General features: G+C 42.8%; 1 protein-coding gene across 4 annotated transcripts in view; it reads left to right on the top strand.

Moving 5' to 3' along the window:
- Positions 1–251: 251 nt before the first annotated feature.
- SAMD4A (sterile alpha motif domain containing 4A) overlaps positions 252–14,741 on the top strand; it is a 263,587-nt gene continuing 249,097 nt past the window's right edge. For all 4 annotated transcript variants that reach the window (XM_063645576.1, XM_055289316.2, XM_055289315.2 and 1 more), the window contains exon 1: positions 252–781. In XM_063645576.1, the coding sequence (XP_063501646.1) occupies positions 586–781 (196 nt within the window). In that variant the 5' untranslated portion in view covers positions 252–585. The remainder of the gene's footprint in view (positions 782–14,741) is intronic.

Here is a 14,741-nt window from a genome sequence, read left to right as displayed (position 1 = left end):
CTCCCGCATCGGGTGCGGAGGGGGCGGCTGGATTTCGGGGAACCCAACCTTCCGCGGGGCGCCCCCACCCCCGGCCCCAGCACCCTCTGATGCCCTCGTCCCCCAGGGCGCGCTTCTCCGCTAGCCGAGGTCTCACTGCAGCTCTTTCTCTCCTTCCAGTGGTGATCGCCGCTCGGGAATGCGGGCGTGAAAGGTCCGAGTTGCCGCCCAGCGGGGAGGAGACCCCAGGACGCCGGAAATCACCATCCCGAAGCTGCAAGAAGGGGGGAGAAAGCATTCTTCATTCAGTTGTGTGCCTTGTGGGGGATTTTTTAAAAGTCGTTATTTTTTTTTTAAAGAAACATTTCCGTGCTACTGTCTGTCATCGTCTCTGGGGAAATCAGCCAGAACCACCGGAACGTAACTGAAACCAGACGAGAGAGGCAGGAGCCCAGGCAGTAGTACCTGCAGCGTCCGGGCACCAGAGCCACCTTGGAACGGGAACGCGTCTCCGGCCGCGAGGCTGCGGCTCCGCCAAACTTTGGGGCGGGCGGGGCGGGCCGGGGCGCCCAGGGGGCTCTGTAGACAGAGGGCGGCCCCCTAACCATGATGTTTCGCGACCAGGTCGGGGTGCTGGCGGGCTGGTTTAAGGGCTGGAACGAGTGCGAGCAGACTGTTGCGCTGCTGTCGCTGCTCAAGCGCGTGAGCCAGACCCAGGCCCGCTTCCTCCAGCTCTGCCTGGAGCACTCGCTGGCCGACTGCGCCGAGCTGCACGTCCTCGAACGCGAGGCCAACAGCCCCGGTAAGTGTGCGGCTGTCGCCGCCGTCCCGCCTGCCCACCCCCGCCCCCCAGCCCTCCCTCCGCTTCCCTGCCTCGGGCCAGGCCGGGGCCAGTCCCCGCCAGCCGCGCCGGGACCTGGACGGCGCGGCCCTCGAGGCCCTCGGAATCCACCCCCTCCTAGTACCCACCCCCGACCGCCCCCCCCCCGCGCCTACTTACCTCCGCCGGCCGCTTTGGGATTTTGCCCACTGTGAACTCCGTCAGCCCCTTCCGTGTGGTAGCTACGGTAGCATGAATGATTGATTTTTCTCTCATGCAGTTTCCTGGGAAATAAGTAAGTCAGGTCACGTAGAGTCTGGATTTTCTGGGTGTGTGTGTTTTTTCCTTCCTCCTCCTTTTGGGCAACGTGGCTCGCTGGATTTCAGCAACACGTGATAGACGCCCGGGACTGCCCTTCAGAAGCCAGGCTTGGATAAGGCTGTGTGAGGAGCACATGAAAATCCAATTTTATTATTCATTTTTCCCCACAGATATTCTGGCTTTAGAGCTTCGTCTTCAGAATAATATGCAGGTGACGCTACAGACTAGTAAAATGACATTTGCAGTATATATATATTATGGGGTTAAGCTTACTGCTCGTGACATTATCCATATTGATACAGATCTTGTAGAAAGGGTCTTGGAGAAAGGACAGGCATGAAGTGGGTTACTTAATGCTTTTCATTAGGAAACTTTACTGAATAGAACAGAATCGTTTCATATTACCCTGCTAGTATTTACAGACACCTCAACTAGTATGGAAAGTGAATATAGTCGAAAGGTCCAGCAGTTTCCTATTTGCTAGCGTGGGTGGTGACAGCCTGAAATTATATCCTGGAGGGTAGGAGGAGACTGGGGGATGGGGGAAAGGCTGATGGTTGTGATTTTGGATAGGGGGAAATTCTTTAGTTCATGCTGCTGCAGGAAGGTGAACAGAGCCCCCAGTGTTTATGCAGAGAAAAGAATGCAGGGTCCTCTTCCAGCTGTTCCATGTTGGAGCTGCGAGCCTGCAAAGCTCAGCAGAGGTCTGGGCTGCCATTTGATGACAAGGTCCAGTCCAGGGCAGTGGGGCCTAGAAGACACTAAAGTGAGTGTGCCTTCTGAGCAGCAAGAAGCGAGCCGGCCTACTCATTCCTCATCCCTAGTATGGTGTGCACGATGGTGAAAACACTAGAATGGGATGCTTCCATATATAGAATCATAGGGTGGAAGTGGCCGCTGGAAATCTTCACAGTTCTTTTCCTGACCAGACAGGACTGCCCCCGAAAGATCCTGCATGGCCAAGTATGGAGGGCCACATTGAGGGAGATTCCATTGAGCCCGAGCCTCCCAGCTCACACCAGGACTCACTGGGGTGGCTATGACAGGGCCCCCTTTGGTTGAGCTCCACGTTTATAAATAGCTGGAGGGCCAGCCTCCTTCACTGGGGTGTGGAAGCATAACTAGGGTGACTGATGATCCACCCTCTTTGCTTCCTTCCTTAATTTCAGCGGGAAGCCTGGTTTACCAACCTGCTTGGTTTTAATTTCTCAGGTTTGACAAACAGGGTTATATAAATTTTTGCATTTTATAGATTGCAGAGGATTTACGCAGAGTCATTTAGGTTGAATGCTTGATTTCAGTGCTGGTAGGGACTGTTCAAACTCATCCTTAGGTTATTCAGATGTTGGAGCAGCGCTTTTTCCCTTTGAGTAATGGAGATGACTTTTCCCAATAGAGCAGCCACCAGGTTAGTAAGTAAAACAGTTAATTGTTAAAATGAGGTGGCCTAATTTTAAAAATCTCATAATTAAAAAAATTGAACTGTGAATTTTTTGAAGTCACTTGGCAATTTTTTTCCTTTAAGAAGTCACTTGGCCATACTTATTTGTATAAGATACCCACCTGTTCATGCTGCTAAATGATGTAGATGTACAAAATATAGAACCATTATGTAAGACAGGAACTAGTTTCCAGTTTCTGGATTAATCCTTCACCTAGACATTTTGCCTGCATGGAAATCTTTGCACTTGTTTTCTTGTGTGGCCAGGATAGAAATTTCTTAGGAGGTCATGTGATGATTTGGTTTACTTTTGGAGTGTGGGGATCATAAAGAGCATCAGGAGTTGTCATAGCATATCTGAGTCTGTAGTGTGGCTCTCTGCATATCCGGAAACTAGCCAAGAACCAGGAAGGGGGCAAAAAGTCCACTTCACAACCAGAGTAGATAGCATGAAAGTCCAAGAGAATATTTCAGGCCCTCTCTCAGAATGTACTTGCTCTTATTCTAGACACAATCCTAACGTTTAAAAAATGTGGCAAATAATCCATAGTGTATTGGGGGTAACACATTTAGAATGGGGTGAGGGACTGCTGTAATCAGTAGTAAAAAGTGACCCCTGACAGCCTGACAACTAGGAAAGAGACAGAAAAACTCGTAACTTTAGACAAGAATTGGGGCAGAAACTTTGAAGGCTTGGGAATATTAGGGTGGGAACCCTCAATTGACCTTGCAGGCACCACTCTATAATAACATAAACAAATAATTGCTATTTACTGTTGTTAATGGTGAACTATGGAAAGAATACATTTTTAGATACACTCTTTAAGAAGAGAAGGAAATGTTCAATATACTTTGGAAATATTTACACCCAGAATAATTAACCTCTGAGCTGTTTTGATGTGTAAGGCTCTTACCAATTCAGAAAACTAGGCTGTGCAGAATGACTCATTCATTGGATTGCTGAGATTTCCTGTACCGAAGTCATCTTGTATCACTTTATTTTGTAATCATCAATTTAAAAAACCCTCACATTTCATGTAGTGTTTAGAGATTTTAAAACTTGGTAAATGTGAACCAAATTCACATCTGGGACTCAATCTCAGTATAATAAAGAAAAAAATTACTAGTAATAGTATGACTGTATCTCTTGTTTTATGCAGGACTGATTTAAATAGTGAGATATCCTGCACATTACATATGATTTATTTGAGATCTGTGGGATGTAATTTGGTACTTTCATTCTCTTAAATTTATTGAGAATCTAGTGATTCACTGGTTCATCCTTTGCCTCAGGCTCATGGTCATTGGAGATTCCAAGAAAATGATTGAATCAATCCCTATGGATTTATTTCTGTGTGTTTTTCTTTTAACAGATATGGTCATGATCAGTTCTCTAGTACAGTCTTGTTTCCAGAATCCTTATAACCTTAGATATAGGTTATATATAAGTCTCTTCAGCTACTGCCCCAGTTGAACATTGAGACTTCTGGCCAGTCTCAATTCCAGGACTAGCAGGTCATTTGATACCTACAAGTGGCAAAAATGCAACCCACTGACTTTACCTGAAGTTTCCAAAAGAAAAATAGGTTTTGTGGCATTGTTTATTTATGGCTTTTGTCACTTGGACTTGAAATATATTTTTCATAGAGATTTATAAGTTAACCCACAAAATCATAACCCACAAAATATACACTATTTGTGTATGTTTGTGGTAAGTAAATGACAATAAATTCCTATACTTGTAGTTAAATACAAGAGAAAAGAGTATCCAAAATGGTGATGTTTGAGACAAAAAATAATTGTGGAGATTGAAGATTCTCTCTCAGAATGTACTTACTCTTATTCTAGACACAATTCTAACTTTTTAAAAAATATTGATAATCCGTAGTGTGTTGGAGGTAACACATTTAGAATGGGATGAGGGGCTGTCACCCTCACCCCATATTTGTGTAAACTTGCTGTCATTAGAGGGTAGATATGTTGGCTCCATGATTTTTATGGTTTTGGCTTTCATAGTACAAGTATGCCATCCTCCATTCTGCGTTACTTTTTAAGGTTACAAATGGAATAAAAAGAAAGCAGCAGAAGAGGTTTTCCTGATGATATGGATAAGATCTTGTTTGTAGTTTTTTCATTCATTTATTCATTCCACAAACATTTTCTGACTGCCTGCTATTTTCCTGACCCAGTGTTATGCAATGGAAATGCAAAGGTAACTTAACTCTAGTCCAGTGCCTAGTACAGACAGATACTCTTAGTGTGGGGTAAATGACTAATATAGTATCATAGGTGCTGAAGCATAGATATGGGGATAAAAAGTATGAGGTGAGGCCTACTGGGAGCATTGTGAACCTAGCCACTTTTTGCCTGGGGAATCAGGGAAGACTTCCCTGAGGAGGAGATACATTTGAGCTGAGTCCTGAGGGGCGAATAGGAGTTGGTTGAATATATTAATATAGAAGAGATTGTAAAGAGGGGTCAAGAAGGTATCTCCCATGCAGAAGATAGTGTTATCCCCTTTAATGTATGGGCCTACATGCATGATCCTCTGAGAGGCATGAGTGGAAGAGCCAGTTTAGTTCAGACAGTTTCCATTTTGGCCACATAGTGGCATTATCTGCTGAGGGCAGCTTGGTTGCTGTCCACATTGGCATATGCAGGAGAAGGAAGGATGGAAATAGAGAAAAAAGTATTCTCCAGGTGGCCATTTATTTATAGTCATAGGAGGGCATAAGTTGTAGAAGATTTTTAGAGTATAGATTTTTAAATCAGCCTGAGCTAGTTAAATAATTTCTAAGCCTCAGTTTTCATATCTGAGAAATGATGATTATAAAACCTTGTTATTGTCCATAACTTACTTGTTAATGATCCAGCAAGGATCTATTCTATCCCTCAGGTTTAAATTTGCCTTTAATTACTATAGAATTGATATAAATAATATTTTTCTAAATGATCAGAAATCTTTTCATTTAAAGGATTATGAAGAAGAGATTGAGGATGACTTGGAACCCTAAAAAGATATAAGTCTACTGGGACCCACCTTCTATGTTTCAGCTTTGTTTTTTCACTCTGTCTCCTAAAAATATGCAGCCGTGACCCAGTTTTTCCAAATAACTTATCAACACTTTTTCCTTCAGTTGGTGAATGTGAAAAGAAGAAATCATTTTGCTGAATGAAATATATAGGGGCTTTATATATGACGCACTTTTCACTTAGGGTTTTGTAATTTTCTTCGGGTCGGTCTGGGGTGACCCTGCAGTTTACTGCTGATTGTAAGTTGTAGCAGGTCATACATATTTGTACTCTTTGTTGTGAATAATTTGGGTTTGGTTGTATCGCCTGGGCACTCACGGCCTTCAACAATTGAGTATATGTTATAAACAGGCCCCATCAAAGCAAGTAAAAGGCAGAGAAATTTCACAACAGTCAAATTGGCTTGTTTTTGTTTAAATAAATAAACGAGGACACAAGATGAGGGTTGAAGGGCTGAAAGTAACTGAAAACTTCCCAGACAGTCCTACAGAAGTCCTAATTCTAAAGAGAACTGACAACACCAGAGAAGAGGGAAAATATTGCTTTTCCTTGACCCAAGGAGAAATTTGGAGGTTTTCATCTGTGGGTGAAGTGCCTTGTGTAACTCATTTGCTAGGAGAGGTATGGTGCTCATAGAAATCTTTTCTTTTCCTTTTTAAAATATACAATCACTACTTTGAGATTTTAGTATGTTCCTTCCTTTTCATCTCTCCTGATCATTCCTAACAAGGCCTCACTGAGCTCATCCAATTCACATAGATTAAGATGCAGAAGCAGACATCTCTTCTGAGCTATTTTTGCTTCCATTGAAGCTGCCTGAGGCAGGATTTTCCCAAAGAAAGCAGAACTTTTAGAACAGGGGCCGAGAGTCGAGGCTTGGGCCTTGCTCTGCTGCCTACATCCTAAGAGCCAGCTTGGAATTCAGAGGACCTGCCTGCTTTTATGTAGGAACATGGGATTCCCTGGAACCTGGAAGTTCATTCTAATGTTTTGTTCCCATTCCACATATCAACATTTTAAAACAGCTTTCTTGTCTTAGTTTACTAGGAAAAAGCAATCAAATGATTCAGTGGTTTCTTTTACACAGTAGATAATACGATGCCATTATAATGGTACCTGACAAAGTATATCTGGTAAGAAAGTGGGACTGAGTTCCTTGGCACATATAAATTTACCAAATACCCCAGCAGAGAGCCCAGGGCCCTGTCAAAAGCTGAAATACACATTACTCCTCTCAAGTAGCTTACACTCGAGTTGCAGAGCTGAAACAAACATAGGAAAATAGGTAATAATTCGATCATACACAGTTGCTAAGTGCTGTGGTTCTGATTAGAGAACAAAACTGAAATTGAGTGAAAGGAGAGAACAGGGTGGATTGGGCAGTCTGAGAAGCTGAATGGAAGAAGTAAACTTGACTGTGTCACATGAAATAAGTGGTTTTAGGGCTTATAAGATTCTTGCTGTTGTGGTACCTCAAATGCCAGTTTCATCGAGAAAACCACACATGCAGGGAACTCTGTGCATGTGCCATGGAAGGGGCAGGCTTCCTGGGCCTTTGAAGAATGAGTGTGAATAGGATAGAGAGAGAGGGGAGCATGAGGGATATTCACCATCATAAGTGATTGCTTGGTGAGTGGAGAATCAATCCCAACACTCTATGATTTCCAGTATATTTAAAGATAGGAAAATGGAACATCTGGTCACCTAGTATTTTCATCCCGCTTAAGTATGCATAACATTATAAAACTTAGTAATAGTTCTCTTGGCTCCTCCTAGTAGGATATTTTTGTAGGATGCTTTGACTCTAACTAGCGTTGAGCAATAACATCTGAAACAGTTAGAGGAAAAGATAAAGTGTCGTAGACCAGTTCTCAAAATTTAGTTGCATGCAGATCACTTTGGGATCTTGTGCTGAAAACTCTGATTGAGAGGCCTGGGGAGGTGGAGCTGAGCTCCTGGGGTTGTAATAGGCTCCCAGATGATGTTGATGCTGCCTATCTGCAGACCATGCTTTGAGGGTGGACTCTTAGAAATGAAAGGTAATTTAGAGGTAATTGGTGCAGTAGCTTTCAAGTTTTATGGCTATGTGTCAGAAGATTTTTGTTTGCAAATGAGAACTTAGATGAAGGCTTATGGGGAGTGAATGTCCCCCCAACCCGCTACTCCACAAACCTAACTGTCCTAGGAGAGCAGTTTGGAAATCTGTGACCAAAGGCAGTGGTCTTTCCCAGGCTCTGAGACAAGACATTGGTTGACAAAGCTATGGCCAGCAGATCTGGGATCAGAATCTGACTCTCCTCAGTCCAATGCTCTTTCTCCTGTCTCAGCCCCTATCAAATGGCAGTAACCTGTTAGAGCCCTTGCTTAGGGCTGGGTTTTAAACTGGCCCAGGTGGTTTCCTGTAATAAGACGGGGACCACTTATCTTTTGCCCACTGAACTTGCTGCTATGAGGAAGATCATTTTCTGAGTCTCTCTACAGTTTTCTGTTGGCTTCACATGCAGAGCAAAGCAAATCTTTCTTAGCTCTGGCGGTGGGACCTCTTTGGAAGGCAGGGGGAGGAGACAGACAGGACAAGGTGGACACTGTGGTCACTCCTAACTAGTAATGTACAAAAGTGCATGCTAAGTGTTTACAGGCACTTTGAAGTCACTTTGCCCTGGAAAATCCCCATGGATTGCTGTAGTCAGAGAGTATCCTAGTGGTGCAGGTGTGTTTCATATGATGGAATTATTGACTTAAAAATCTTTTCAAGTTTTACTTACGCGTGTAAGCACTGAAATACTGACGCTTTTTAGTTTGGTAGTGTGGTCACTCATTAAATTATTTAAGCATTTTATATACTGCTTTCAGCAATAATTCTCTCACTGGTTCTTTGAACTACCTCTCACAGCCTGCACTGAGTTTGGGTTTGAAGAAGGCTGGAGAATTTCCCCGAGCTTTTTGGACATGCTAAAATTTCCGGGCACTCTAGTTATCAGTGTCTTATTGAAAATGAGGCTCCAGGAAAGATTTCTTTCTTTCTTTTTTTTTTTTTTTTTTTTTTTGTTGATGCTATGGGCTGTAAAGTTGAGCTGGAAAGAGCAGGAATGTTCACTCCAGAGACTGGATGGGAGAGATCTCTTCCCCTACATCCCCAGAGCACTCCCATAAAGTGCAATCACTGGAATTTCTGAAGCAGAAATTCTGATCTGTCATAGAATCCAAGCGTCTGTGTGTGCAGCATAAATACATACACAACACTGACTTTCATTGTATACATTTCTATCTGTGTATGTGCACCAAACGTGATTTAAACACAGTTAAAATGCATGACTAAAATGTCAATGCTGAACCAGTTTTGAAATTTTGAAGAGTGGTAAATGAATGGGAGAAACAAACTGTCTGACTTCAGAACCACTCCATGTGCCTCGAGATAAATAACCTTGTCTCCGTTTGAAAAAGGGAAAAGGAGGGAGAAACCAGGTTTCGTACATTGTGGGCATCTGAGAGGTTAATATTGAGCCTGTGCAAGATACCAGAAGAATATTTAAAACATGGTCTGTGAGCGTATGGATGAAGAAATAGGAACCAGCATGGTTTTCCTATGAGTGGGAGGATGGACCATGGAGAACTAATGCCATTTCCTATCTGATGGGGCAGTGGGAAAGGAGGGGAGATAGCATTTGCTGAGAGACTTCTGTGTTCCAAGCAGATCACAGGGAATCCCATATCTAAGTTTCAGCATAGCCTTTGACAAAACCTCTTATTTCCTGATGAATTAATGGAGAAATAGCAGCAGGTGAGAATCTAGTTGTGTGGCTTTAGAGTGGTTTCAGTGACTGTTACAGGCCTGTCTCCAGCCACTGTCTGCCTAAAGGGAGATCTCTGGTGCTGTACATTGAAGCTCACATGTTGGACATTATCACTAGTGTTGATGCAGTGTGACTTAGCCTGGGGTCCCCAAGAAGGCAGAGCCTGAGGCAAGGGCTGGTGTGTGGGTGGCTTATTGGGGCACTGATCCCAGGCAACAGGAGAAGGGGCTAGAAAGAGAGAAACAAGGAAGGAGGAAGAGCCAACACAAGCCTGCATTATCAAGCTGGTCACTGCTGTGGGCAGTAGGGGCTTAATCCCACAGGGATCCTCTGAGGAGCCACATAGAATGTGCTTGGGAAGTGGCTGAAGGACAGATGAGGTAGGTATGTGTCCATTATTCCCCTCTCCATTGGCCAAGGGTTGCCCCGGGGTACTGAGTCCCTGTACGTTCGGGTTTGTACATGTTTCTGCAGGCGTCTCAAAGACACCCCAAGGCAGAATGCTAGAAAGACATGGTACAGCCAAGGCAGGGTGCTGTCAAGTTATACCTGTGTGAAGCTGGGGGTCACAGCAAGGGCTGCAGTGTTATCCAAGCTGAGAAGGTGTTTGTCAAATCTATGGATGAACCTAGAAGGATAGCTCATGGCTTGATGACAGAATCATGATCAAAATATTTGAATGTAACAAGATGACATACAAAGCATTAAAGTGTAGCCCCTACACTGGCATCCCCTAAACCTAAGCTAGAGAAGGCATAGTGCTTCAATAGCATGCATAAAAAGGGACTCTGGCTTTTAGCACACTTACAACTTCATATGAATAATGTCACAATGTGGTTGCCCCCAAAGCCACTAAACTCTGTAATACAGTCATTGTACTCAGAACAAGTCTGTGCTACCAGCCGCACTCTCCCTGGAGTCCAGGAGGCAGTTCTGGGTACACACTCGGAGGGAGATGGACAAATCAGGATGTGGCCAGAGAAGACAGGATGGCGGGAGGCACTGGAAAGCCGGGGTGAACTGAGAAGATGAGCAGAGAGCTGTCACTGCTTACTCAGAAAGCTGGCTTGGAGTTGAAGGGTTAAATTCTCCGTCCGTGTAGAGGGCAGTGGGTGGAAGCTGCTGTTCATTTAGCTCAGAGTAGAGAAAAACTTTATGATGATTAGGGCTGCCCAAACAATGCAGTGGCCTGGGCTTCATCAGAGTTGGACGAGCCTTTAGCATCGAGCAGAATAATCCTTGCGAATAAGACTGGCTCCTGTTTATTGAGCACCTGCTCTGCGTCAATTGTTTGCGTAGCATGACCTCATTTATTCTTCCCAATAACCCTATGAGATGAGGTAGGAACTGCCATTATTCCATTTGTCAGGGAGGAAACAAGCACTCTCGCTTCGGAGCCACCCCACGTGCCTCTCTATTGTAGCGATTTAGTGTCTATTTGCTTAGAAAAGAAGCTCTGATTTCTTGGATGACTTCCAAAGTCCCTTCTGACCTTAAGATTCTATGATTTCTGTGAATCAGGAATGAAGATAGGAACACAAAACTATTGAGAGCAGAGGAGAAAGAGAGAGAGAGAGAGAGAGAGAGAGAGACAAGATGAGTAAACTAATGAATAAGTGAATAAATAAGGGTGGTTTTAAAAGTTTTCTTGGTGGGTGCACTGGCTCATGCCTGTAATCGCAGCACTTTGGTAGGCTGAAGCGGGCGGATCACTTGAGGTCAGGAGTTCAAGACCAGCTTGACCAACGTGGCGAAACCCCGTCACTACCAAAAATACAAAAAATTAGCCGGGCGTGGTGGTGTGTGCCTGTAGTCCCAACTACTCGGGAGGCTGAGGCAGGAGAATCGCTTGAACCCAGGAGGCAGAGGTTGCAGTGAGCCGAGATCGCACCACTGCACTCCAGCCTGGGTGACAGAGTGAGACTCCATCTTAAAAAAATAAAAAATAAAAATAAAAGCCTTCTTGATTTCCAGTGTATTCCTCCTGCACTTTTTGGCCTGTTTGGACCATAGATTTGTGGCTTTTTATGAAATACACCTGTAGATTAATTTTCAGTTCTTTTATGGTAGTAGACAGTCAAAGGTTAGACCACTGTGATGAGTAGGGCTTCCACATTTAAGAAGAAGCTGTAATGAAGTGAATTGAATCTTGCTTCTTGTGGGTCACCCAAAAGCGGTGATAAGTGCTGAGTGTGTTAGGCACTTATTAACAAAAGTAACTCAGAATTGCTGTCTAAATCTCCATATCTTTCTTGTTCTCTCCGTGTAGTTCTAAAAATAACCATATGATATTCCTTGAATGGTAAGGGCATCTATTCTTTTTTCTTAGCATGTTCTGTGTGTCACATACTGTGCAGACAGCAGCATACATACACAAACACTATCTCCTGTTATTGAATGGATGAATGATACAAAGAAGCAGAATGAGTGGTTGTGAACATTAAATGCAGTATATTTCAATAATTAGATAATGGGCTGACCTCTTAGAGTCAAGCACACTGTAAGTGCTTAATCACTGGTTTCTAAGTTATATGAATCCCATAAAGTAGATACTATCTCCATTTTCCAGATGAGGAAACTTAGGTTTAGAATGGTTGGAAATGTGCCTAAGGTCACCAACATCTTTCTGATCCCAAAACCTATGTTGAATCCTTGCTATTGCATGAATGCTGCAGATAGATTCCAGTTCTTAGGTAAATGAAAATGTCGGCAATTGAATGAAAAACATGTATTTTTAATGGTAGTTTTAATAATTCACAGTAACATTGTATATGTTTCATCTTGGAAAAATTCTTTTCAACTTGTCTATTTGAATATTCCTCTTACTTATTACATTTTAACTCTCCATAGCTTGGTATGGCTTAGCTTTGTTTTTCCACTGGCTTTAAAAAAATTAAGTGAAAGACATTGATTTAAACATCTCTCTTCCTTCAAGGAAGACTCATGGAATGGATGCTTCTGTGGCCTCTGCATGAATGGGCTGGGCCTGGGGAGGGAAACGGGCCCTGCATGCTGCAGAAAGGAAAGCCTAAGGAATGTGTTACGTAATTGCTCATGAAGTCCTTGACCTTGACAAACTAGGAATTGATATGCTGGGTCAGGATCTCCATAGGATCTGGAATTGGGCAAAGCACCAATCTGAGGGCTGTAAATTAAAATGAGCTCTCCTGTTGTTTGTAAGTGGTGGAAATTTTCAGAACATTACTTTAGGAAAACATGTTACAGTTGGTATAAGAGTGAGTTGTATTTATTTCATTTACTAGCAACATGCAATTAAGGAAGTAGAAGAGACCTTACATACTGCAGCCCTTTGTTGAAGACCTGAGAAGACTGAGGTGTACTGGGGTCCACTAAGGGCACCTGTTAGTAGGCGAAGAGCTGGTGTTACATCCAGTCGCTTCCGTACTTTGACCTAGACTTTGGTATCACAACTTTCTCATGGCCGACTTGGCTGCCACAGTGAATGACTGTTTGTGCTGGAAATGAGAGAGGCTCTATTTACCTGAATTCCAAAGACTACATTCATTAAAATGGTCCCCTTAAAGTCATTTCCAGACTCCCCCACCCCTTTCTGTTTCTTTACTCACAATAAACCACAGATTTGTTTGGATTGGAAAGTGATTAGCCCTCATATTTTGAAATTGCAGAGTGTTATAGTGTAGGAAGCATATTATAATCACTGTTCCAGCAATGTCCTGTTGGTTTATGCAGAATCTTACTCGGCTACTCTGGAGTTGCCCTAAACCCTAGTGGAGCACTGAGTGTCCTTCATGACTGCCCACTGCCTGTGGGGAGAAATTTCATTCATTCATTGGTTAAACAGTTCCTTACTGGGTGTTAATGTGTATGGTGGTGTGGACCAACCAGGAGTCTCCTTGTCTACGACAGCTCTTCCTGAGGGTCTTCCCCAGTCTCTCAGGGCTTGCTGGTGCCCTGCTGATACCTTTGTATAGCACTAGTCTCAAGGTATTGGTGTTGTTCACTATCTGATTACCCTATGCCTTAGTCACTTTTATCCTCCAGTGCCTAATAGTGTGTCTAGCACATAGGTGATCTCAGAACGTTTTTGTTGAAAGAGCGGATGAATGAATTCAAAGAAATTTAACTGACATCCGTAATCCACAAGGGGTTTACCATCTAGGTTGTGATATAAATCTAAGTGCATATAGATTGATTAACAAAACAGGTCAAGATGAGAATCCTCACGCTGTTACCAAGATATATGTGATAAAGGCCAGAGGAAATAGATGCTGGTTTCCCCTCAGACCCTTACAGAAGGCCTGGGTTAGGGTCTTGGTGTCATCACGTACAAGTGTGTTACCTTGTAAAAATTATTTAAGCTGTCTGAGCCTCAGTTTCCTCATCTTTGAAATGGAGTTACCACTACAGAAATCACAAAGCTATTACCAGGATTATGGATGTGTAAAAGTACTTTGTAAACTATACCATATTATACAAAAGCACAGTGACATTATTCTCAAAGAACCAGTTGAAACAATGGGATACAAATTCAGGAATGTGGGTTTTAAAAGGTCCAGGAAAAGATGACCATGGTTTCTTTTTCAGAGCTTTTGCACTGTTAGCAAGAGCTGAAATAAACACATGGTTCTCTTGGCGAACACCAGGCCCCTCTGGGCCTGAACTAAGGCCTGGATCCAATGATCCAATTCAATTGGGACTTTAAGCCTTGTGGCCCTGATTTCCACAGGCTGGACTGTCTATAACATCAAAGTTAAGTTTGTATTCACTTTCATCCTTTTAATTGATTAGATCATTAAATGTACTCTCTTCAAGTATGAAGGACTCAGGTGTCCATGCTAAAGAATTTCTTTTGGAGAAAGTCACATAAAATGTTGTATTGTGACCGCTGTATCCCTGCCTGTAAAGATTCCAGGATGAGTGGTCATGGAGCCATTCAAAGCATGCCACAGGGATTCTATACCTATTTTGATAGTATGGATTCTTTAAAAATTTCTGATAATTTTTAAAAATTCTGTTTTTAAAGAGGTAAACCTAGATAAAAATTATTATTAAACTTAAACCCATTCAGTGCAAAACCTTTGAGTATTTTTGTATACCTCAGCTAAACAAGAAAATAATTATGCTTTCCTTTTTGTTGTATAATATTATTTCCACTTTTACCTTTCACTGAACAAGTGTTAGCTGGAAAAAGAGAAGGCTTTCTTGTCATTGTTCTTTGTTGTTACCATTTTTAACAAAACCTCCCTATTTTCACATTTTCTTTTTGTGGCAGAATGAGCTGTGTTAGCACATTTTGCAGATTGTTGTGGTATTTGCAGATGATCTGAGCACAGTTAAAAATTGAAATTCTGAGCTATAAGGTCAAACTTGA

Source organism: Symphalangus syndactylus, chromosome 8, assembly GCF_028878055.3.
Source record: "Symphalangus syndactylus isolate Jambi chromosome 8, NHGRI_mSymSyn1-v2.1_pri, whole genome shotgun sequence".
NCBI classification, from domain to species: Eukaryota; Metazoa; Chordata; class Mammalia; order Primates; family Hylobatidae; genus Symphalangus; species Symphalangus syndactylus.
The sequence above is the reverse complement of the archived record's forward strand: the minus strand, read 5'-3'. Positions and strand labels throughout refer to the sequence as shown.